The sequence below is a fragment of the Apostichopus japonicus genome, chromosome 6, assembly GCF_037975245.1.
Source record: "Apostichopus japonicus isolate 1M-3 chromosome 6, ASM3797524v1, whole genome shotgun sequence".
Classification (NCBI taxonomy): Eukaryota; Metazoa; Echinodermata; class Holothuroidea; order Aspidochirotida; family Stichopodidae; genus Apostichopus; species Apostichopus japonicus.
In genome coordinates, this window is record NC_092566.1 from 1,383,741 (window position 1) to 1,405,539 (window position 21,799).

General features: G+C 35.9%; 1 protein-coding gene across 1 annotated transcript in view; it reads left to right on the plus strand.

The window, feature by feature from the left end:
* Positions 1-3,023: 3,023 nt before the first annotated feature.
* LOC139968606 (uncharacterized) overlaps positions 3,024-21,799 on the plus strand; it is a 39,218-nt gene continuing 20,442 nt past the window's right edge. The window contains exons 1-2 of the mRNA XM_071972766.1: positions 3,024-3,981; positions 4,108-4,153. Of these exons, the coding sequence (XP_071828867.1) occupies positions 3,922-3,981; positions 4,108-4,153 (106 nt within the window). The 5' untranslated portion in view covers positions 3,024-3,921. The remainder of the gene's footprint in view (positions 3,982-4,107; positions 4,154-21,799) is intronic.

The window sequence follows — 21,799 nt, forward strand, 5'->3', positions numbered from 1 at the left end:
ACTCAATCTTATAATGTTGAAAAGTTGGATCAAGTTTAAGCTTGACTGAGCACGAAACGCCAAGGTCGAAAAGCGTTTTTCACACGCCCTTTATTCATAATAACAAGTAAACAACATGTGTGGGTTTATCGTACTTTTGAATTTTACACTGCGAAGATATCACGCACATGATCGTCTGACTCAGCATAAAAGTTTTATGTTAAAAACACCTTCAACTATTTTTTTTTTCGTCAAAAACACCCCAAAATTCGTAAACAAGATTATGGCAGTGGATCAACATAGAGGACCTCACCCAAAATATAAATAGTTAATTTCAATGCCACAAGCAGGTAAGCGATTCGCTTCGTTGATTATTTTTAAAACTAAAATTGGATCACTATGGCAACGTTCAAACAAAGCCATGCATGCATCTGAAGCTTCGTGTTGCGGCTACTTTTGGCGGCAACAAGTCAAATATATATGCCCTCACAACATATAAACTTATATAAAATTAATAACACTTGAAAATACCGAAGAATATATACACTTTCTTATCCGTAACTACGGCTATATGTAGATCGTGCATGCAGGCCACGCGTATACACATATCGTCTGTTATTTTCTTGAATTAATATATGCTTAGCGACGTGGAACGTATAGGCTCCCGCAGAATTTGAAGGCCGCCCACTGATGGTTATTCGGAGCGCGTTAAAACCCCTACAAAGTACCATAAAAAACCCGTATTAACTTCCTTTTATATATATATATATATATATATATATATACATAGATATATATTATCCTTCTCATTACGTTTTCATACATATATATATGTATATATTTATATATATATATATATATATATATATATATATATATATATATATATATATATATATATATATATAAATATATATATATATATATATATATATATACATATATATATATATATATATATATATTTATTTATTCCTCCAGTAATTAAATTTGTGAAAAACATTGCGTGTATCGGGCGCATCAGTCACACCAACGACAGATAACAAACAGTCGCAGTTTGCTTCTATAATCAAAGGCTAGAGCGTTAATTTCAAAACCATCATAATATATGATAGGTTTTCGACTAAAGCTTGTTCGAGTGTAAACAATATTACCGATTTCTTACGATTTCTACAGGCAAAGTACAATCGAACCCAGTGTGTACTTTTTCTCCCACAAAATATGACATCATTGCTGCATATGATATGTTGCATGTATGTTAGTTATTTGTTAGACATCTGATATATGTCTTTCCATTTTGTTTCCAGACGTGTCTTGCTCACTATAGATCAGCTGTTTTTGCCTATATGCATGATTTAACGGGTCTTGTATAACACAAATACAAGAATATTGTATCAGGATCGGATCGGCAGATCGTGGGGGGGGGGGAAGGGGGGTGGCTACACGCTACCTCCACCTCGATAAAAGAAATGCAACGAAAAACCCCAAACGATAGCAAATGAAAAATATCTTCATAAATTAATAATGACCTTCTATAATCTTTCAAAGTATTTTTAGTACCAGTACAAAAGCAAAAGCCTTGATGATCTATTTTAACTCTACCACAGGTTTCAATGTGGGTCGATCCGGCGCTATCCATAGGAATAGCGCTGGTAAATGACTAAATGCATTGGATCCAGTTTAATGTAATTATTATCAATTTAGAGGTTTTAATATTCGATACATAAGGAAAAACACAAAACAAACAATGTTTTCCCAAGAATCAAATATATAAGAAAGTAACACAGTTTAACACTATGAACGTCAGTCAAGTAATGTAATTTGCTTCCCTTTCCCTTCCCCAAACCCTTCTCGCAACCCTTCCCGCAACCCTTCCCGAAACCCTTCCCCAACCTTTCCCCAACCCTTCCCCCAACCCTTCCCCAACTCATTCCTCTAACACTGGTCTCTGTTCCATGATCATTCATTTTGCTTTCTTCTTTAGACATATATACACTTAGGCTGATAGGCTAGCATAGCCGATGAACAAGCCTATTTAATTATCTTCCGTAGACGAATCCATATATACTGAAACTGGTAGCAATCCGAACTGTCCGTCTTCATTTCCCCTCTCACCGTATACATTCATATTAGACCCGGCTGCACGGCATATATAGTCATTTGTGACCTCAGTTACACTTTACTCGAGGTCCATGCCCTTCTTACGCCTGTAATTCTCATTAAGATATCCAAATCACGCACCACAATCATATGGAGATTTAATGGTATGTCTCCGTTAAGAAGTACCATGTAGACCTATTCAGCATGAATCTTTCCCTAAATTTGTTAAATTATAGGCCAGTGCTTGGAAAAGATCAGTTCGGTGGTTCGTTCTATATGATCAGCAAAGATATAGAGAACCATTTCTTTCCTTTAAGTGAATAATTTTAATATAAATGTTGAGTTAATTGCGATTTGTTTAGTAGGCCTACATATATCTAAGTCATATAGGTCTATGTACGCCATGGCCTGATGACTGGAACGTGCATATAGCCTACTTAACATTCTATTTTTTTATAAGAGAAGTTTTGTTTTGAAACGACAATGGCATTTTCATTTCGTCAACACACGACATCGTGCACGGCTTTGTCTAAAGTACAGTTAATTTTGCAACTGTTATTTTCCTTTCTTTTTTACACTCAGGCAGTCCAGCGACCGGAATGCCCTGTTAAGGCTCAAATGCTATCTGATAGGGGACATTGCACTGAGTCAACTGAAGATGGTATCTCCATTATTTTCATCTGAGATATAGTGTGAGATTATCAAACTCAATATTGACGGAAACCTGATGCGTTTTGAAGAGAAAAAAAAGGTTTGCAATCCATCAACGTCAGAAAAAGAAATAGAGGTTTGATTACCAAAGCCTGTACCGAATATTTCCAGAAGCAGGATTAATCTTACTTTTAACTTTGGTGTTTGGCTACTGTATAAGGTTGTCACTGATTCTTGCAATGTTGATGTATATGTTATTAAGTCAAAATCGCATACGTGTGGATGCTGTGTAAATTTTAACAAAATGCTTATCAAGTTTTTCAATTCTCCAATGGATTGTTTATTGTTACAATATCCTAACTACCGAGCTTTGTTTAGTTAGATAATCGCACAGAACTACACTATTACCGCGAAGTCTTGTTTTGTTGTGACTTTTTGTCTCTTTATGTCAACAATTTTTGCTTTGTTCTTTGTGGAGTTAATTAGCTCGCTACTGATCGATGCTCTGCAATGGCCAATTAGTTTAAGACATCACCAAGGCAGCACCCGGCTTGATTTCATTTGCGTGTAGTATATGCAAAGCAGATCAGACGCCACTGACCTTTTAGCCGTGGGAATTGGTACTTTGAATATCTCATGAATAAAACGCTAAAATCCAAACGTGACTCACTTTGGATAACTTGTTTACGTGAACAACAACAAAAGGCTGACTTGTTTTTCAGCTCGGCAAACAAATTCCGCTCGAGTATGTGTATTCAAGGAGCACTACTATCTATAGCGCACAGTCATGCGATTCAGTTGAATGAATGAATCCTTAATGGCTGCCTGCAATGAGCTTTGTTCGATAGCTTGAACCGTGTGGAATATAATGCTCAACAAGCAGACGATTGGTGAAGAAAGATGTGGTAAAATAATTCGCAAAATCAGTCGTTAATATTGTATACTTCGTCCTTTCTATGTAGGAGAAATACAGCAATGAACTTCGCACCTCTGTCGTAGTTAATATTGATTTGTTGTGATCAAACTATATATTGATTTATCGGCGACTTTTAACAAACAACTGGATTAGATGTACAGGTTGTAGCCGGTGGAATTATTGCAGAACAGAGAGGAGGCATGAACTGCCGTGATTGCAATGCTGATGAATAGAACGGAGAAGGATGAAGTGTGCTCTAAAAAGTTCAGGCAATAATGGCCGATCGGCGAACCACTCTTTTGCAGTGTTCTTTGAGGATTCGCCGTCGACGGAAGGTGAGATATTTTGTCTGCAAATTTGACCACATTTTGTAATAGTTAAACTTAAAACTAGGGTAGCCTAAATTAAAATGCATCTTGATAACAGGTTCTGATACTCGTTTACTCTGCCTCTCTCAACAGTGGAAAACACGTTGGTGCTCTCTCACTAAACTTAGTCCTGTTTCAGGTGAGAAAACAATCATTTTTGCCCAAACATAGGCTAGGCCAGTATTTCGTCTTTGCAATCAATTTAGCCTGCCTAATTTTAAGCCGGTAGCCTAACGTTAGGCTTCATTTATAAAATTCCAGCCAAAGCGGTTGTATCACATCACCGATGGTCAGCCTATCCTACCTAAGATATTTGACGGGCATACAACATGCACTTGTTGCCAGATATGCATGAAGGTCAGACATTGCCAGGACAGCCTAAGCCACAGGCACCTGGGCTAGGTCAGGTGCAGCTAGGCTAGGTCAGGTCCAGTTAGGCCTAGGTCAGGTTAAGGTAGCCTGCTGCTGCTAGGCTATTTCCTGTTAGATTAAACCATAACATACAACTTGCAAAGCTGCAGTTATACTAGTACTAGACAGGCTGTAGGTCCCATATAGCCTAGCCTAATTTGTTAGGTGTAACATGGATGATGGACAGTGTGAGTCAGAATTTCAGTCCCAACCAGCTATGTGACACTCTCTCCACAAAGGATGTGCATGTTTATGATATTTGGAGTAGTTTCAGTGTGTGCTTTGAATATTGTAGGTTGGTGCCAAAACCTGCATTGATAATTTACTGTTTGTAGTGCAGTTTGACATCAAATTTATTTACGACAAATGTTACTGGTGGTAACCCAATAGAGAAACAATCTTTATTGCAACATGGACTTAAATAATGGAGCAGTACTTTTTTAACCAAATTTTGTAGGACAGAAGTTGTAGCACATCGTCAAATCCATAAATGAGTCTGTACGAAGAGATCTGAAATAAATCAAATACAATTTAGAAGGAAGTTCTGGATAATGTCTATCTATTACTACAAGGTTTATCAGTTCATTGAAGGATGTTCTGTATAGTGAGATGAGCCATGAGCATGCAGCTTGTAATCTCACTACTGAGGAGGTCAGAAGGTTGCAAATTGATCATGTCAGGATTTTAGGATTGTTTATGGTATTGATAACTTTTTGTCAGCCTTGGTAATGGTAGGAACACTAGAGTTCATTGTGTAAAGTTTCAGAAAGGTTACTAGTAGATATCTCATGTCTATTGTAGTAAATTATCAAGTGCCAAAGCAATGCCAACCCAAGTCATATTCATGCCAATATCAATAGAATTTTAACTACTGGTTCTACTGCATATTACTCATTGCACAGGAAGCATTATTTCATGCATTCAAAGTTTCATTAAGATTTGGAAAGTCATAGAGCCAATATCAAATTTACCAATAACATTCTTTGCTCATACAAAATTGACCATTTATGGATGCCTCAATTTCTTTTTATTGCAAGTTACAAACCATAAAGGTGATTACCTATATAATTACTGTACTTTAGAGCCATTTTCCTTATTGCATGCTGCCATAAAATATTAGTCATATAGCTAAAATATTAGTCATATAGCTGGAGAGCCCGAACAGAATGAACGAAGAACTGCTCTTAGCTTAATTTTATAAATACAGAAAGAAAAAAAACTTGCATGAAATTTTTCTACCATGTTGAACACCAACAATAATTTGTTTTGTTAATTTACAAGTTACTGTTCTCATTCAACTTTGAATCATTGCTCCCTGGCGGACAGGATTTATATACTCTTATGCGAGGATTAGATCAGCCATATTTGTGTGATATTTTATTGCTCTCCCCATAATCCTTTTCAAAAGAAAAAAAAAAAGACTTGCTTATCTTTTATGCCCTGTTAATTATTTTCCAGTTTAATGGTTTGTTATTGTTCTCTATGGCAGTGTTCCTTTTTCAAATTCCATCAGCATAATCATCACCAAATTGTGTCCACCCACATTCGACCTTCCATATCTCCCCCCTCTTTAATAGTGGCTGGTAGTTGGCATTTTGTTTTGAAGGTTCTGTGTATTCTTTCTGGTCATTGAATAATCAACAGACAAAGTGCAACTTATCATGCTCTTTGTATTTATTCCTTTAAGCACGGCAAACTTAAAAGTACAAATTCTTTTTTTTCTCTTCTTTTTTTCCTTCTTTGCTGAAGGGGTAATTAAATCCATAAACTGATAAATGTGTTTACTTCCCCTAGAGAGTCCCAATTTTTTTCCGGCCATTAAACATGAAAAATTGAGGAAATGTTTGTGGATTTCATTTTAAGCATAATTTTCAAGCAAACCTAGTTATTTCTCAATTCTGGTATTAAAGCATTGATCTAAAGCAGTTTATCCATTAAATGGACTTTAAAGTTTCCTACTTAACAGGGAATAATTTAATGTTCAAATTCTGTTTGCAGTTTTGATTACTCTGCATTTGTACCTATGGTTCATGTGAACAAGAACTGTAAATTTATACATCTTTCCACTTGATACAAATTTTGCTTCATCTTTTGATCTTGTTCAATTATTTCAAGATGATTTTCTAGTCTCAAAGTTTACTATCATTGGTGTAAGTCTTGAGCATTACATTGCCTTTTATCAATGACCAAAGGAAACCAAAAAAGAAGAAGAAGAAGAAAGAAAAACATCATAATAAAACATACCCCAGGACTCTCCACCTCCTTGGAATTTAAGAGTTTGAACTCTTCATCTTTGATCTTGTTCTCCAATGTTTTATATTTCACATTTTTAATTTCATTTTGTCTCAAATTTTACCTGTAATAACCTGAGAGCAGCTGTTTGAGTTGATGCGGATAAATATTTGAATGGGGCTTGATAGTAAAATCCCATAAAATAGTGAAAAGTAAGCAAAAGTTCCAAAGTTTTCCATTCCTTAACCAATCAGGAATAGTTGAGTGTCAGGCATAATTGTGTGGTAGTGTGATCCACGTCCTGCGGAGGTATCTAATCGGTGGGAATGTTACCCCCGCCCCTTGCAAGTGAGGTATGCTTAGACGGGAAATGGTGGTATCTGCTTCCTAATATTCTGGAGCTAACTTCTGTGCCAAGTATTCACCCATAGTTTGGTAATGGTAGAGTTAATCATCAAGAATAGTGCCAGGCGGAAATGTTTAAAGTGTTGTTTGTGTGGTGGGCGCCATTCAGAACGGGCTGGCGTGTCCGTCCTGCGACGCCAGGCACCACCCGGCAAAAGCACATCCCTGCCAATGCTGATGGATTATTGAACTACTTATCTAATTATTCATGAAGTGTATCTGGGTTTGCATAACGTTCGTAATCGATCAAATTCAGTATTGTAGAGATCTATAAGAAGGTTATCACTATTTTCCTCCATTTTTTTTTCTACAATGTAGGTAATTTTCAGCTGTAGATTTTTTGAGATATATGTTGATATTGTATAATTTTGTGGAATTGGCTGGGCTGACCTAATCATTGGTTGTTTGTTTGGCCAACGGTCACAGTGAACACAAATCCGATTATAATGGAACTTAATTCTGGCCTTTTGTTAAAGATTACACACCATAGCCAAGGCAATAGATTTGAAGGCATGATTTAATCGTTTTAGCGTTAAGTCTTAAGGCATCTGCTTCCAGGCCCTTGACTCTTGCCTTTGATTTTCATACTGATAATACTTAAAGTCTGTTTTCTCCTAAATCTTGTTATGACCATTAAGCATTTGGAAGTACTAGTTATTTTGCCTAATGACCTATCACCCTCAGCAGTACAAGCAGATTAGTTTGGCCCACCATGGTACCCACTTCCTTGTTTACCACTAGTCCTTTGTTTGTCCTCTTTGGGGTCCATTGTGCTACAACAAACTCCACATTCCATACATATCCCGGTCTTGTTTGCCCACCATTTGCTTGTGAAGGGGAATTGTGTGTATTTCCTCTGGTGCCTTGTACCTATAGACTATTGTATGCTGCTTGGATAGCTTTGAAAAACCTGACAAGTGTTTAGGTATATTTTAGGCGGGGATAGTTTGTGAGGTAGAATATATTTCTTCTTTGGAGTTGAGAAAGACTTGGCAGGGAATGAAGTTTCATCTAGGTTTTTGTTGTTAGGACTTAAATACATGGTTGAAGGTGTATGTTTCAGGAGGTTTGATTAAGTTACCCTCTTTTAAAGCACAAATTACTGATATGTATGTATGGTGTGAGTGTGTGCGGGGGGGGGGGGGGGGGGGTAGGGAATGGAAGATGGGAATTAACAACGGACAGTATTATATAGTAATATATATTTTGGCATTTACCCTTTCATGGATGAGTAATATAAAATATTGAAATCAGAATTCCTTTGGATGACTTCGGCTGCTACTGAGTTTTCTTTGACTTTTGTCGAAGATTTGTTTTTTAGTTTCTCTCCAAAATGCAAAATTAAACAAAACTGGAAGCAAACTGCTTAAATCGACTAAAGAGCCTGTGTAAGTAAGTAAGTAAGTTGGCCTGACGTTTCGATCCTAGCAGGATCTTCTTCAGAGGCTGAATGACAAGTAACAGTAACAAAAGGGACCAACACATACACAGCACAGACAGGTTAATGTTGCTCTCTTCGTAGCCTTCCCCCAAAAGAACTCTTGCAGGGAAAATTTTTGCCTGATTCACCTTAATTTGCAGACAAAAAAGCAGACCCCTATTAAAAATTATTCACAAACTTCTCTGAAAGGGACTATGGAAGATTTCAATTGATGTTTGCATTGGACTACAGAGACCGTTCTAGACATCTCAACAACTGGAGATATTGATAGCAGATATGAATACTGAAAATATTTCTTGATCTTACAACATTCATTCAAATAAAGTAATTACCTAATATAGAATTATTGCAAGTTTTGATCTCCCTTTGTTGATGTAAAGGATTATGAAGATGCTTACATCGGTTATGAATTTTAGTATATATTAAACCTTTATTATGGTAAAGAAAAAAACCTGCAATATCATAGTGAAGGACAAGATGAAAACAAATATGTCTTTCTTCACATACAGTAGAGGCCCATGAATAAATTATCCTTACAAAGCCTTAATAAGTCTCCAAGATGACATCCTAGCGACTGAAAATCTGTCTGTATTATTTAATTCTCTTGCTCATATTTTTAATGATTCCCATTGTCTCAGAAATTATTCATGGATGAGACAGCATTACCAGGGTAACATCAACATTTAACTGGTAGTGTTACCCAAGTTTGACTTTACAGTTTTGTTTCTATTTTTGACCTTCAGGAATTTCAGAAATACAGTAAAAAAACTAGTATATATAATCGATTAATCGTAGCATTGTTGTGAAATTGTTTATCTCAAGTTCTCTCGAAGAGCAATGCTTGTTTGTAGCATATAATTTATATATCTAGTCATTTTTCGTAACCCAGTACTTTTTGAATGAAAGTGGAAAACAAGCTTGAGATCTAGAAATGTACCAAAAGTCAGTCCTGATGAATCAACACTTTCAAACTGAGCTTTATAATTTAGTAGTTGTTAGTATTTTCATCCTGTAACAAGTATATTTGTCAGGTTTATATATATCTGGTATTACTTTATTTTTCTGTATGACTTTGACAGCAATTCTGAACTTCTGTTTATCTGGCACATATCTAAATGAATGGTTACAGCTGTTGATAGTGTTTGTGATTTCTCAGAATAATTAGCGTAGTTCATTTGAATCGTCATGGATACAGTCATTTAATATCCGCTATAAACAATGCACACATTGGAAAACAGCTGGTTTCAACTTGCATAAACAAAATATTAAAAAAAAACCAGTAGACAGGAGCCTGAACAACCTTTGCTAAAAGTGCAACATCACGCTTATGAAACGGAAGGCTTAACATGCTTATGTCAATTATCTTTTTTAGATGTGTTCAGTTTTACAGAGACCTTTAAAATGAAACTGGTTGATAGGATGGCCATTAATTGATTCTAGGCCAGTATCCTATGAAGTCCGACTCAATTAGGGAAACAATTATATTTATATTTATACGCTCAGTTTTTTAGGGCACATCAGCATGTAAGAGCACCACCGATGGTTAACATTGTTGCTGTGTGGTCTTGTGTTCATGGTGCTGTGTGGTGTTGAGTCGTCTCATGTAGTATTGTGTGGTGTCATGTGGTGCTGCTGTAGATTCTTTTCTGTCCTCAATCATCAGCTGATGTTGATTAAATTGTTGTCTTTTAATTTTTGCTCAGGTTAATCCTGCTTTTTGATATTTTTGTCCTGCTTATTTCGTAGTACTATGCAAGTTGGAAAATTAGTTTAGTTTTATTGGCCATTACTTTTGTTTCTTTCTTCCATTGGGAGTGTGAATGGGGTATGGTTGGAAGTGGGTTAGGTCCATAGTGCAACAAAATACCTGTAACATACATGATTAGCTTCATGTACAGTAGGTTAACCAGTGCACTGTAAATTCATAATATGCTGTTGTTTTTACCCTCAGTCTCTTTCCCCTCAAACATCCTTCATTTTCATTCATTCATTCATTCATTCCTTCTGTAGACAGTAATATCTTCATTAATTAGAAAAATTATGGAAAATATGTACATAAAATTTAAAAACTTATGTTCAGTATTGTTCAATTCTTACTGTCCTTATAAATTATTCCCAAATGAAGAAACTCAATGTTTAAGTTTTCATTTCATTTTTCAAACTTTGTTGTTTCATTGTGTCATCATTTTTGGTAGGCTTACATTGTATTCAAAATTTAGAGGAATGGCCTTATTGATACAGAAACATGATTGTCTAACCGAGAAACTAAATCTGTTCACTGTCACTAAAATTTTTACTTTACGAAACTTTCCAGCTTTATCATATTCATCTAGGTAAGATGATCCCTTAACATTTTTTGCTGTCAAGTTATGTGCTTTAGAGGGAACCCTTTCAGTACAGTTGGTGCCAAAAAAAGAAAACCCTTTGTCTTTTTGGAGTAAACATGTTTACGTCTGTGGTTACCGGTAAGCGATAAAGGGCAATAACTTCCCCAGAATTTTTTTGAAATGCTTTAATGAGTTTCGGTCATGCCTGGATTTTCTGTTCAACAAAGAAATCATAAGTTCAAAGATTAATCAGTGCTTTCAAAATGATAAAAGAGATGAAAAACATTGAATATTCATCAGTTTGAAATATGACACCACCCAATTATTTAGATCTTCATTATTTAAGATCTATAGATTGATGTTCTTGTTGGTGAGGAATACATATGTGTAGAAAATGTAATATTTTTTTTCGTGGAGATGCATTGTCCTTCAGCTACTACACATTTAAATTTATGCCTTAGAAGTGAGATAACACCATGATAATCACATGAAAAGTTGATACTAGGATCATTAATTATTTGAGGAGCCTTTCTGCATGTGCATGAGGTTTGTCAGATACGAAAGATCATAATTATAATTTGTTGAGCAGTGGAGTGTCCTTAGGGGCGTGGCTATTTGGGGGGATGTCAGTTGGATGGGGATATGGCTGAGTGAGTTGCTCAGTTGCAAAGTTAGCAACACTGGTACTTCAAGAAATGTTCAAAAGCTTTGGAGCATAGGATTGGCAAGGTAGAAGATGGGGTTTGGGGGGGGGGACAAGTTAAAGTCCCAGGAAAAGAAACACAAGTGAAACCTGCGATGCAAATCTCTGAACACTCATAAAAAAATGGCTTGAAGTAAGCTGACATCGGTAAACTGTTACCTATCTGGGGTTAAAATGTTCATGTGTAAAAGAAATGGGATTTAAACAGCGCCAATATCTATATATATTACAGTATGTAAACTCTAGACTTTCTTTAATCCGATATAACATTTTGAGCAATTTTCAAAACTTTACTACCATTGTGTGAATAAAAAAAACATTACAGCTGTCATTGTGACTGTTTTGTGTTGGTTCCTCCCCCTTCCCCTCCCCCCTCTGACACTGTTATGGCATGTTATTTAAATTTGCGTGTCAGCCTCCCAAATCTTTCTTTAATCCACCCAGAGTTGTACAGGGAATGATGACATTAGACAAAAGTGCTGGAAGATCAAACACTATAGCTTTCTGTACATTACACCACCTTTCATTTGATCAAAAGAGGGGAGTGTGAAACATTGAAAATTAATTTACACAGCCCCTGCAGTGAGAGAGCGTATATATTTTCCTTTTAGATAGCAATACACATATATGGTTGACTGGCCGACAAAGGGCGGAACAAATTTTACTCCCTGCCCCAAATCAAACAAATCTGATTGACTAGCCTTGTTTGTTGATTTTTCCCGTGAAGATATTTGCTTTGGGTGGATTCAGCGCTGTGGGTACGGTTTGTCTGTAAGTAAGGCAGCGAAAACAGTGGTTACAAGTGAATGGAAGTTGTGCTCAGTTGGGTGTGCACAGTTTTGCAAGCCAATTAAAAACAAGTTTTTAGTTTTGTTGTTGACCAACTTGGAAAAGGGAAAAAACAGAAAAAAGAAAGAAAGAAAGAACTGTAACTGGCATTACTTTTAGTTTCTCTCGTAGCTTTTAAGCTTCTTACATTTCTTGCATTTTAAGGTAGCTTCTTGCATTTGATGGTGGTGGGATGGTGGTTGATCCCAACCAAGTCTTGTAAAGCATATATTGAATAGTATTCAAAAGACAGAAAATACTGTTAAGATGCTGCCTATTTTGTGGCGAAAACCTTCAGTGTAGGTTAATGTATTGAAGGACATCAGTATCGCCCCAAAATATGCTAGAAAATCAAGGAATGGTCACTCATGTTCAAACTGCAACAAGCATTGTACTGCTTACCCTCATGTAGCATTTAGTTTGCTTGGATATTACTTGACTTAGATATTACTTGACTTAGATATTACTTGACTTAGATATTACTTGACTTAGATATTATTGATATTACTCGACCTAGATAATACTTGATATTACTTGACTTAGATATTACTTGATATTACTTGACTTAGATATTACTTGATATCACTTGACTTAGATAATACTTGATGTTACTCGACCTAGATATTACTTGATATTACTTGACTTAGATATTACTTGATATTACTCGACTTAGATATTACTTGATATTACTCGACTTAGATATTACTTGATATTACTCGACTTAGATATTACTTGATATTACTCGACTTAGATATTACTTGATATTACTCGACCTAGATAATACTTGATATTACTTGACTTAGATATTACTTGATATTACTCGACTTAGACAATACTTGATATTACTCGACTTAGACAATACTTGATATTACTCGACTTAGATATTACTTGACTTAGATATTACTTGATATTACTTGCTTAGATATTACTTGATATTACTTGACTTAGATATTACTTGACTCAGATATTACTTGATATTACTTGCTTAGATATTACTTGACTCCTCTTTCCCTCTTTATCTGAGGATGAGTTGGAGAGTCAGCGAGACAGCTAGAAGGAATAACTTTTAGCAATTTTTAGCTCGCAAAGTCTTTGGGCCAACACTGATGACAAGTGAAACGTCTGATTGGTGCTTGTAGGAACGTCAGACTAAAATGGATCGAAAGTAACCAGGTTAAATAGACTGTATACAGTATGGAACTTTTGAAATAACAAATGGATAGAGCAGTGAGAGGAAAGGAAGTCATTGATGTTCTCGTTTTTTCATCTTCATCTTCCTACAAATATTATTCATCCTATTCATCCAGAATTTTGCACAGCAAAGACCATTTAGGTTGAATGCTTAATTTCATTCCAAACAAAAGACATTTAAATGCAGATATCCAAATCTGTTTCTTTGACTCAAAATTGTGGCAGCCTCCCCCCACCCCCCTCCCCACACTTACATATTTAAATTTGGAACATATTGGTTTGTTGCAGTTCTCTCTTCCTGTAAGTTACTTGAACATAGTGAACGGTAATAAAACATAATTTGAGTTTTGGCCTGTTCCACTGGTCTCGATTACTCTCATTAAATAGTTCAGGTTCCTTTTTCCTGTACACCCAAGATAACACATAATACGGGTAATATCACCCACAGATCAGAATCATAGTTTTAGTCACTGTCGTCTTTTTCTTGGAATATTTTACTTCCAACATATAAAGTACATGTTACTTTTGACCGGAGTCAAAGATTGGCAACGGTTATTTGGAAACCTGCCGTATGGTTCTACGTCATCGAAACAATCCACGTCATCAGTTTTTTAATATCCGTATGCTTGCCAGAGAATGTGTCTGAATAATATGTCGTCTAATTGCATTACAAGTACAAAAGTTACTCACAAACAAGTCGATGGTTGCGACTCAAAAAGTACTTCACGTTAGCGATAATTGATTGAATTACACTCTATTACCGAGATTACGTGGCACTAAATTGATTCTTTAACTCGTGCATACCGGTGTACCTTAAAGCTGGCAGAAAACAGAAATAGAATATTACTACAAATTAAAAAAATAAAATAAACATGCTGAATTGTTTTCCAAAAATATGGTGGTATTTACTTTACCTTGAGGAACATAGCATATATACCTGTATGTTTAGTATTTGTGTAAAGAGAGAGACCAAACAACCTTGGGAGAATGAAAAATATGATTTGTCTTTTGTTTTTAATTTTAATATTATGGCATTTCATTTTTTGTGCAGAAGGACTAGAATGATAAATATGTAATCTAAAGTATTGTTGCTTTCTGCAAGTCATTGCTGTTTGAATATATTTTGAATTTGGCTTTTGTGTAAACTTAAGTTGGCCTGACTTTTCGATTCTAGCAGGCTCTTCTTCAAAGGCTAAATGACAAGTGGTTTTTGTGTAGTATTTGCTATAAATTTAGCTTATTTGTTCTTTCAGAACTATTTTAATTCACTACTTTGGATTTATTTGATCCAATAAATTATTTATATTTCAAACACAAATATTCCTCCCCCTCTCAGATATTGTGATGCATAGTTGAAATTAAATATAAAATTTTATGTAATACTCAAACTTTTCTGTGTTTCTTGGCCATATTTGAACATATAGAATGGATTATAGCCACTTTAACATATTTGCCCCCCTCCAATTTTTTTCTAGTAACGTTTATAGTATACAGGCAGGCGTATTCTGATCTAACTGCAATTTTGACATACAGTAGTCAGACTACTACATAGTAGTACTGTCTCCCTTGTTAATACATGATATAAATGTATCACAAGGTTATTTGACCAGACAACCTACCCTCCATTTATCACTTCTTTCATTCAGCATGAGATATCGGATGACCAGTGGATTCATTTTTAATGTTTCAAGTTTTAAATTTATCAGGAAAATATTGCTTATTGACACAACCTTCTCAAAACTGAACAAATAATTAGTTGTCAGAGTGTTTATTTCATATTTTCATATTTATGATTTAGAATTTTTACCAGATGCAATCAGTCCCTCCCCTCCCAAAAAAAGAAGTATCCTTTGTCAACTTATAAAATATACCCTGATATAAAGCTGCATTTATCAGGAAATAATCGTTAATAGTGAAAACCAGATGTTTCTTAAATAAATAATTAGCAAAGTTCTATTTCTTGGAAAAATGTCTTAATCACTTGATTGATAATAAAAATGTGAATGTTGTTTGCCTTTCTATACCACACAGCATAAATAAACATTGTTATATGTTCATATTGTTGCACATATGTGTATTCATCAGGCGTACGCCTGGTTTGATCTGTGTTCATAATGGAAGTTCTACATTACACTTAGACTGCAATAAAAAATGTGTTTGAGTGGCGTATGGACAGTCAGTAACACTTCATGGTAGTACATTAAAAACAACTGCTATTAGAAGATAATATATCTTTACCCTGAAACCTAAAGTCTATTTTTGGTTTCATATTTCGCAGCTTTCATGTGTATAAATTTAATTGTTGTCCTTCAATTTTTTACCCAATACTGACTGGTCTGAGCACTATCACAGGTCCAAAGAAAAGACATTCAAATTTTGTCTAATATTGAATGATATTTGTACGATATTTTGCAATATCTGTTGGAGAGTATCTGCAGAAATTTGTTGACAACATGGCAGCAATTGCGATCACATTTGTGATTGCCTCTGGGTTCTGTTTCGTCCGCAGGATGTTAATAAGAGGATAAGTAATGAAAGAAAACATGCAGCTAGTTGACGGCAAAAATGTGGTTGGTCCACACTCCACATCAGCTCTACATTGATATAATAATCTATTTGGATGTGTGTGTTTACAAACTGTAACTGTAATAGAAGAGAACATAAAATATCTCAAAACTTATTGATATTGAGCAGGTTTTATTTGGGTACTTAGTTGTCATGACAACGTGGCTTAAAATGGAACATTGGTTGAAAAAACACCATGAAAAAATACAACACATCAATTCAACATCCTTAAACTGACGGGCAGCATTTCTTAATGTGGTGTATTTATTCTTAGACAGAAATGGGTTAGAAGTGAGAGTAAGTTTCCAACTTTTTTAGACCTGTTAGACATTTCGCTGTCTCTGAGTAAAATCCTGTGATGGTGGCAGTAGAATGCTCGTCCGAGAAGTTGGATCATTGAGCGACCATTATTTGACTGATAAGCATATTTAAGGACACTTCAAAACAATATTTAGAGAGATGAACAAAAGCTCACTTTTGTGACAGCTGTAGTACAGACTATAGAAATACCAAGTAAGATACAAATCTGCTTAAGAATTGGGGAAATTTTTCGATTAATTTTGTTGGGCATCTAGGCATATGCTTGTGCTGCTGCTTGTTAGTATATGTCTACAAGCTGTGGTGGAGCAAACATGTTTGTTTTCAAAACACCCCAAAAGTAAAAAGTTGTTAAAATATGCACTGCGGTAAAATTTAATTAAATCAATTTTCTCGGAGTGGCATTTAAGCGTTTGGGACAAAATTTAACTTTTCATTATAATCAAAAAGTATTTGAAAGAGTAAATTCATCTCAACGACGCAAATTTTTTTTACTTGGGCTAAAATTTCAAGGGCTTTACAAAGCTAACTGTTAGAAGGCATGTCGTGTTTCAATATATAGCTAAAGCCTGCCGCTGGTCTTGTCTGATTAACACCGTCAGTGTTTGTAAGCTGTATCAACCCTCTGATTGGTTGCCCAGATCTGTGTTTTAAAACGAATAACAGAAAGCCAGAAAGAGCAATGACGGATGCGAACAAAGGGGAAAATAGATTTTTATTGATCTGTTTTTGTCGAGCGATCATAACAACTTAGATTTAATGAATCTTTCCATAAGGAAGGAGAGATGGGGCGATTTTTGAGTGAAGGTTGACTCAGAATAAATAACTATCTTTCGTAGATGTACTTCAAGATTCGGTCGGCAGATAGATCTAAGATTGTGGTTATAACACAGATCTGGTGGAATTATTCATTAACTGTCTGTGGATAGGTTTGTCTTTAAAGGAGTATTGAATGCCGGAAGGTGCTGTAGCTCAGTTGGAATAGTGCTTTACTCGTTAGTCGTGCAGGGCAATGTTGATGGAACAGAACGAGTAAAAGTAGCAGAGACGTCGCCATTTATTAATTTACTATAAATACTTCAGTATTGACTATAGGCTCATTAATGAAATAACTTCAAATATATAATATTATATGGATTCATTCCTCAGGGGGACAGAACAGTAACACTTCAATTGCTACATACATGCTTAAAGTGAAAACTAACTTTTAAAGAGAAAATAAAATAGCAAAAGATTAAACACTATTGAAGTAGTTGTCACAGTTTTGGTTTGATAAGCAGATAAGTTAGAAAAGTGTGGTAAATATTGGCATTGACAAGTTTTCTTGGTGGTATGAGACAAAACTGTAGTCACTGAAATTTTGTATTTTGTAAATCATTCCTTTATGTTCAACGTCCCCCTCCCCCCACACACAGGCTGCAGGCTGTAGGATACTGACTGCCAATATATTTTGTCTGCATTGTTAAAAAAAAACAGACTTTTGAGTTGTTGAAACATCTGTTGTGAGAAAAACGTAACATACTAATTAGTATAAATTTGTCAAAACTATGTATTTTTGAATATGTTAGTTGCAAACACCCAACAACAGCTGCTTGGAATCATGATCAAATAAATAAATTTTAAGTTTATCATTTATAGAATGCATCAGGTATAATGTCAAAGAATGTTAACCAATGTTACCACGGTAAGACTGTTAATGATCATAAGAATGTTACCAATAAAATAAAATTTTACAAATTTTAGAAACAAACTAAACATAAGTGACATTTTGTTTAACCTTGTTTGATTGCAATATCAGAGTATTTGAACCACAAGGAAAAAGTATCTTTTATGTGCATATTTCCCCTTTATTTAGGATGACTTGAAACATGCTTTTAATCTAACCAAACACAGGCCTCTTAAAATGTTTCTGATACAGTGCAAGGTTTCCTAGTTGACTTTGAGTAAGAAAACGGTAATCAGCGTTAAGTAAAATCTATCTGGGAGGGACACAATCTTGAAGAAAATAAATTTCACTTTTTAACTTGATGGAGAAGGCCAGATTTTTTTTCTCCAGCTGCATTCAACGAATGCTTAGTTTGTTTCTTTCATAAACATGACAGTCTCATGATGTGAGTTCCTCTAACTAAGATGTAAAAGTTTCCATCTGTGGAAGGGAAGGTTTCTTTAATACCAGTTATTTTACTTTCATCCAAGCAGTCTTTCCATGTTGTTGCTTTAGTAGTGGGCCTGGCATACCTTACAGAGTAGAATGCATTTTTCCAATGTGCCGTTTTTTGCCCCAGTCTTTTACAGACGCTATTTTCATGGCCAAATCCCATTGACAAGGGACAATAGCAAACAGCCTATTTGCATAGCTTCCCCCCTTTCATGCACTCAAACTGGATCTGCCTCGCAATAACATCCCTAGGCTCTGCGCTGGCACTACCATCACCTTTCAGAATTTTACTGTCAAAAAATTGGTTTGAAAGAAGGAGCAAAAAAGGGCCAAAACACAGGGGAATTTATCTCTTCTTGAGGGGAAACATTGCTGTACCTTTAAGAAAAGACTGTCTGGTTTTTTTTGTGTGTGTGATAGATCCATGAGACTAGATACTCTGTGAGTATTCGCAGCGTGTGTGGATGACAATCGTACTGCACTACGTGTAATGACAAAACATATTACCTATAGTCCAGCTCAGAATCTTAAAGAAAAACAAACCAAGTTGTGCATAGCCACTGTAATACTGTATGTACGGTATATATATATCTATATACCTGGAAGAACAGTAATTTATAAAAAAGAAGGGAAAAAATAGAAGAATACTCAAAAAGGGCTAAGTGGGTGTAATAGAGCTGACAATGGTATTGTTGCATCCAAAAACAGCTTTGACTTCACAAAACTTGAAAACAAATCATGCATGCAATGGTTTATTTGTGCTTGTATAACAAAAAATAGAGTGAGTTTTTGTCCTGTACCAGACTGCTTGATTAATCCTACTTGTACATACTAGTGTTGTTGGAAGGGCTGTACTACCATTCTACCAATTGCAACTATTATGGATATGGGTATTAGAGAAAAAAAATGCAAAGTTGTTTTTCTACAGTCAGTTTTAAGGAAACAATTCACAGATCTGCATTTTTAAGTTGTTTAAACCTTTTACATATGTACCACTAGTTCACCTTTTGAAGATTTTTCATGCCCCCCCCCCCTCCAAATAAAATGAGCATTTTGAGTGATTCTGGTATGAATTTAGGTGCTCTGGACTCTGGAGTAGTGATTGAAACTCAGCTCCGTAAAAGTTGTCGGTAATTAATGCTCAATGTTAGCATGCTAAAAACGGCTTTCTGGTCACTTCGCCCAACTACCATTTCGCCCAACTGCCATTTCGCCCAACCAGCCTGGTCATTTCGCCCAACCAGCCTGGTCATTTCGCCCAACCAGCATGGTCATTTCGCCCAACCAGCATGGTCATTTCGCCCAACCTTTTTTTTACTAATATTCAGTCAGAATAATATTAACCTTTTTATTTCACTAGTTCAAGTTGATTTATTTTGGTTTTATATTATTGGTAGGTAAATAAAGTGATGTCCGTTCGATATCGATCGGAGTCTGACAGAACTGTAACGTTAACATTTCCTGAACGTTTACTATCAAACCTAACCCCTAAAACACTGATCCATCCTCAAGTTTCCTTAATATTCGGTTCGTATCCCGTAACGTTAACAATTCCCGAACGTTTCCTTACTAAAGTTATACAAAGTAAAGGACTTCAAGTTTCCTTAATATTCCTTAATATTCGAACGTTTACTATGAAACCTAACCCCTAACACACTGATCCATCATCAAGTTTCCTTAATATTCGGTTCGTATCCTATAACGCTGGTTGGGCGAAATGACCAGGCTGGTTGGGCGAAATGACCAGGCTGGTTGGGCGAAATGACCAGGCTGGTTGGGCGAAATGACCAGGCTGGTTGGGCGAAATGACCAGGCTGGTTGGGCGAAATGACCAGGCTGGTTGGGCGAAATGGTAAGGTTGGGCGAAATGGCAATTGGGCGAAATGGTTGTTGGGCGAAGTGACCTGCTTCCCTAAAAAAATTGCCCTAATTACTTTTGTGGTATTTCTGCCTTCTCAGCGTATGCTAATACATGTAGTAGGCTAATGTGCAAGTAGCTAATTAATGGAACATGCTTACAGATGGACAGTAGAAGGCTAATTAAAGTTGGAGTTTGGGTGACCATATTTTGTCCTTTCTAGCATATTTTTTTTTATAGTAGTTTTATAATCAGAAAGCTATGTTTCTTTAGTCACTATGGATTCCCTCTTCCTGATGTACCCATTTGAGAGATTTTGATCTTTATTTGAAAGTTTAATGTACTGATCACAAGAGGAGAGGAGGGGGAGGAGGGGGTGAGGGGAGACGAACGGGGAGGGGGTGAGGTGAGGTTCCATAGATAGTCTTTCATGATGAGGAAGTAATTACATCAGAAGACATATGGCTAGAAATGAAAGTGTATAATTTTACAACCTTGTTTGTCCCAGAATTGAGTGCCTAAAGCAAACAACAGACAAAGACTTGTTTTGGTGAACCTAGAAGAGACTTTGATATCAGAACTAGATTCACACTTTGTACTGTTTACATATCATATATGTAAACCTTTGTCAGTACTTGTTTGTGTAACATACAGATATACAGTATATTCCCAGAAATTTCCTGCAAATTTGTTTTCAAATCAATTTACGTTAAGATTCAGGATGAAAAAAAATGTAACGATTTGGAACAAGTTTGGAAGTCTTTTAGCTCTCCTTTTCGAGGCTAGAATGAATGTATTAGAAAAATTGATCAGTGTTGGCCACAAATTTTAACATGATAAAAAGAGGTTTTCAAAAGTACTTTTAACTTTGAGGATAATATTAATATAGGCAATTAAATATCTCAGCTACTTTCAGAGTGACAGTAAAACCTTTGTCAAAGTGGGAGGGATGGAGGATCAACCTAGCTATCTATCAAGCCCCTTCTGCAGTAGGACATCTTTCCCAGGGGTGGACTGGGGCATAAACTGCTAGCAGATGAGCTCCAGGGCCTTCAAGCAAACAATGTCAGCAAATACTTGCGCCTTTTGCTACCATGACGAAATTGGCATCTTCCACACCTCGTACCCATCGGTGCACTGGTTTGGCGCCAGTAAGCTGATAGGTGAATGGGTCCCTGCCCCTCCCATAGTCACCATACATGTATGCCAGTAAGCTGGTAGGTGGTGTGTCCCTGCTCCTCCCATACATATATGCCAGTAAGCTGATTGGTGAATCTGTCCCTTCCCCTCCCATACATTGGCACCAGTAATCTGATTGGTGGTGTGTCCCTGCCCCTCCCATACATAT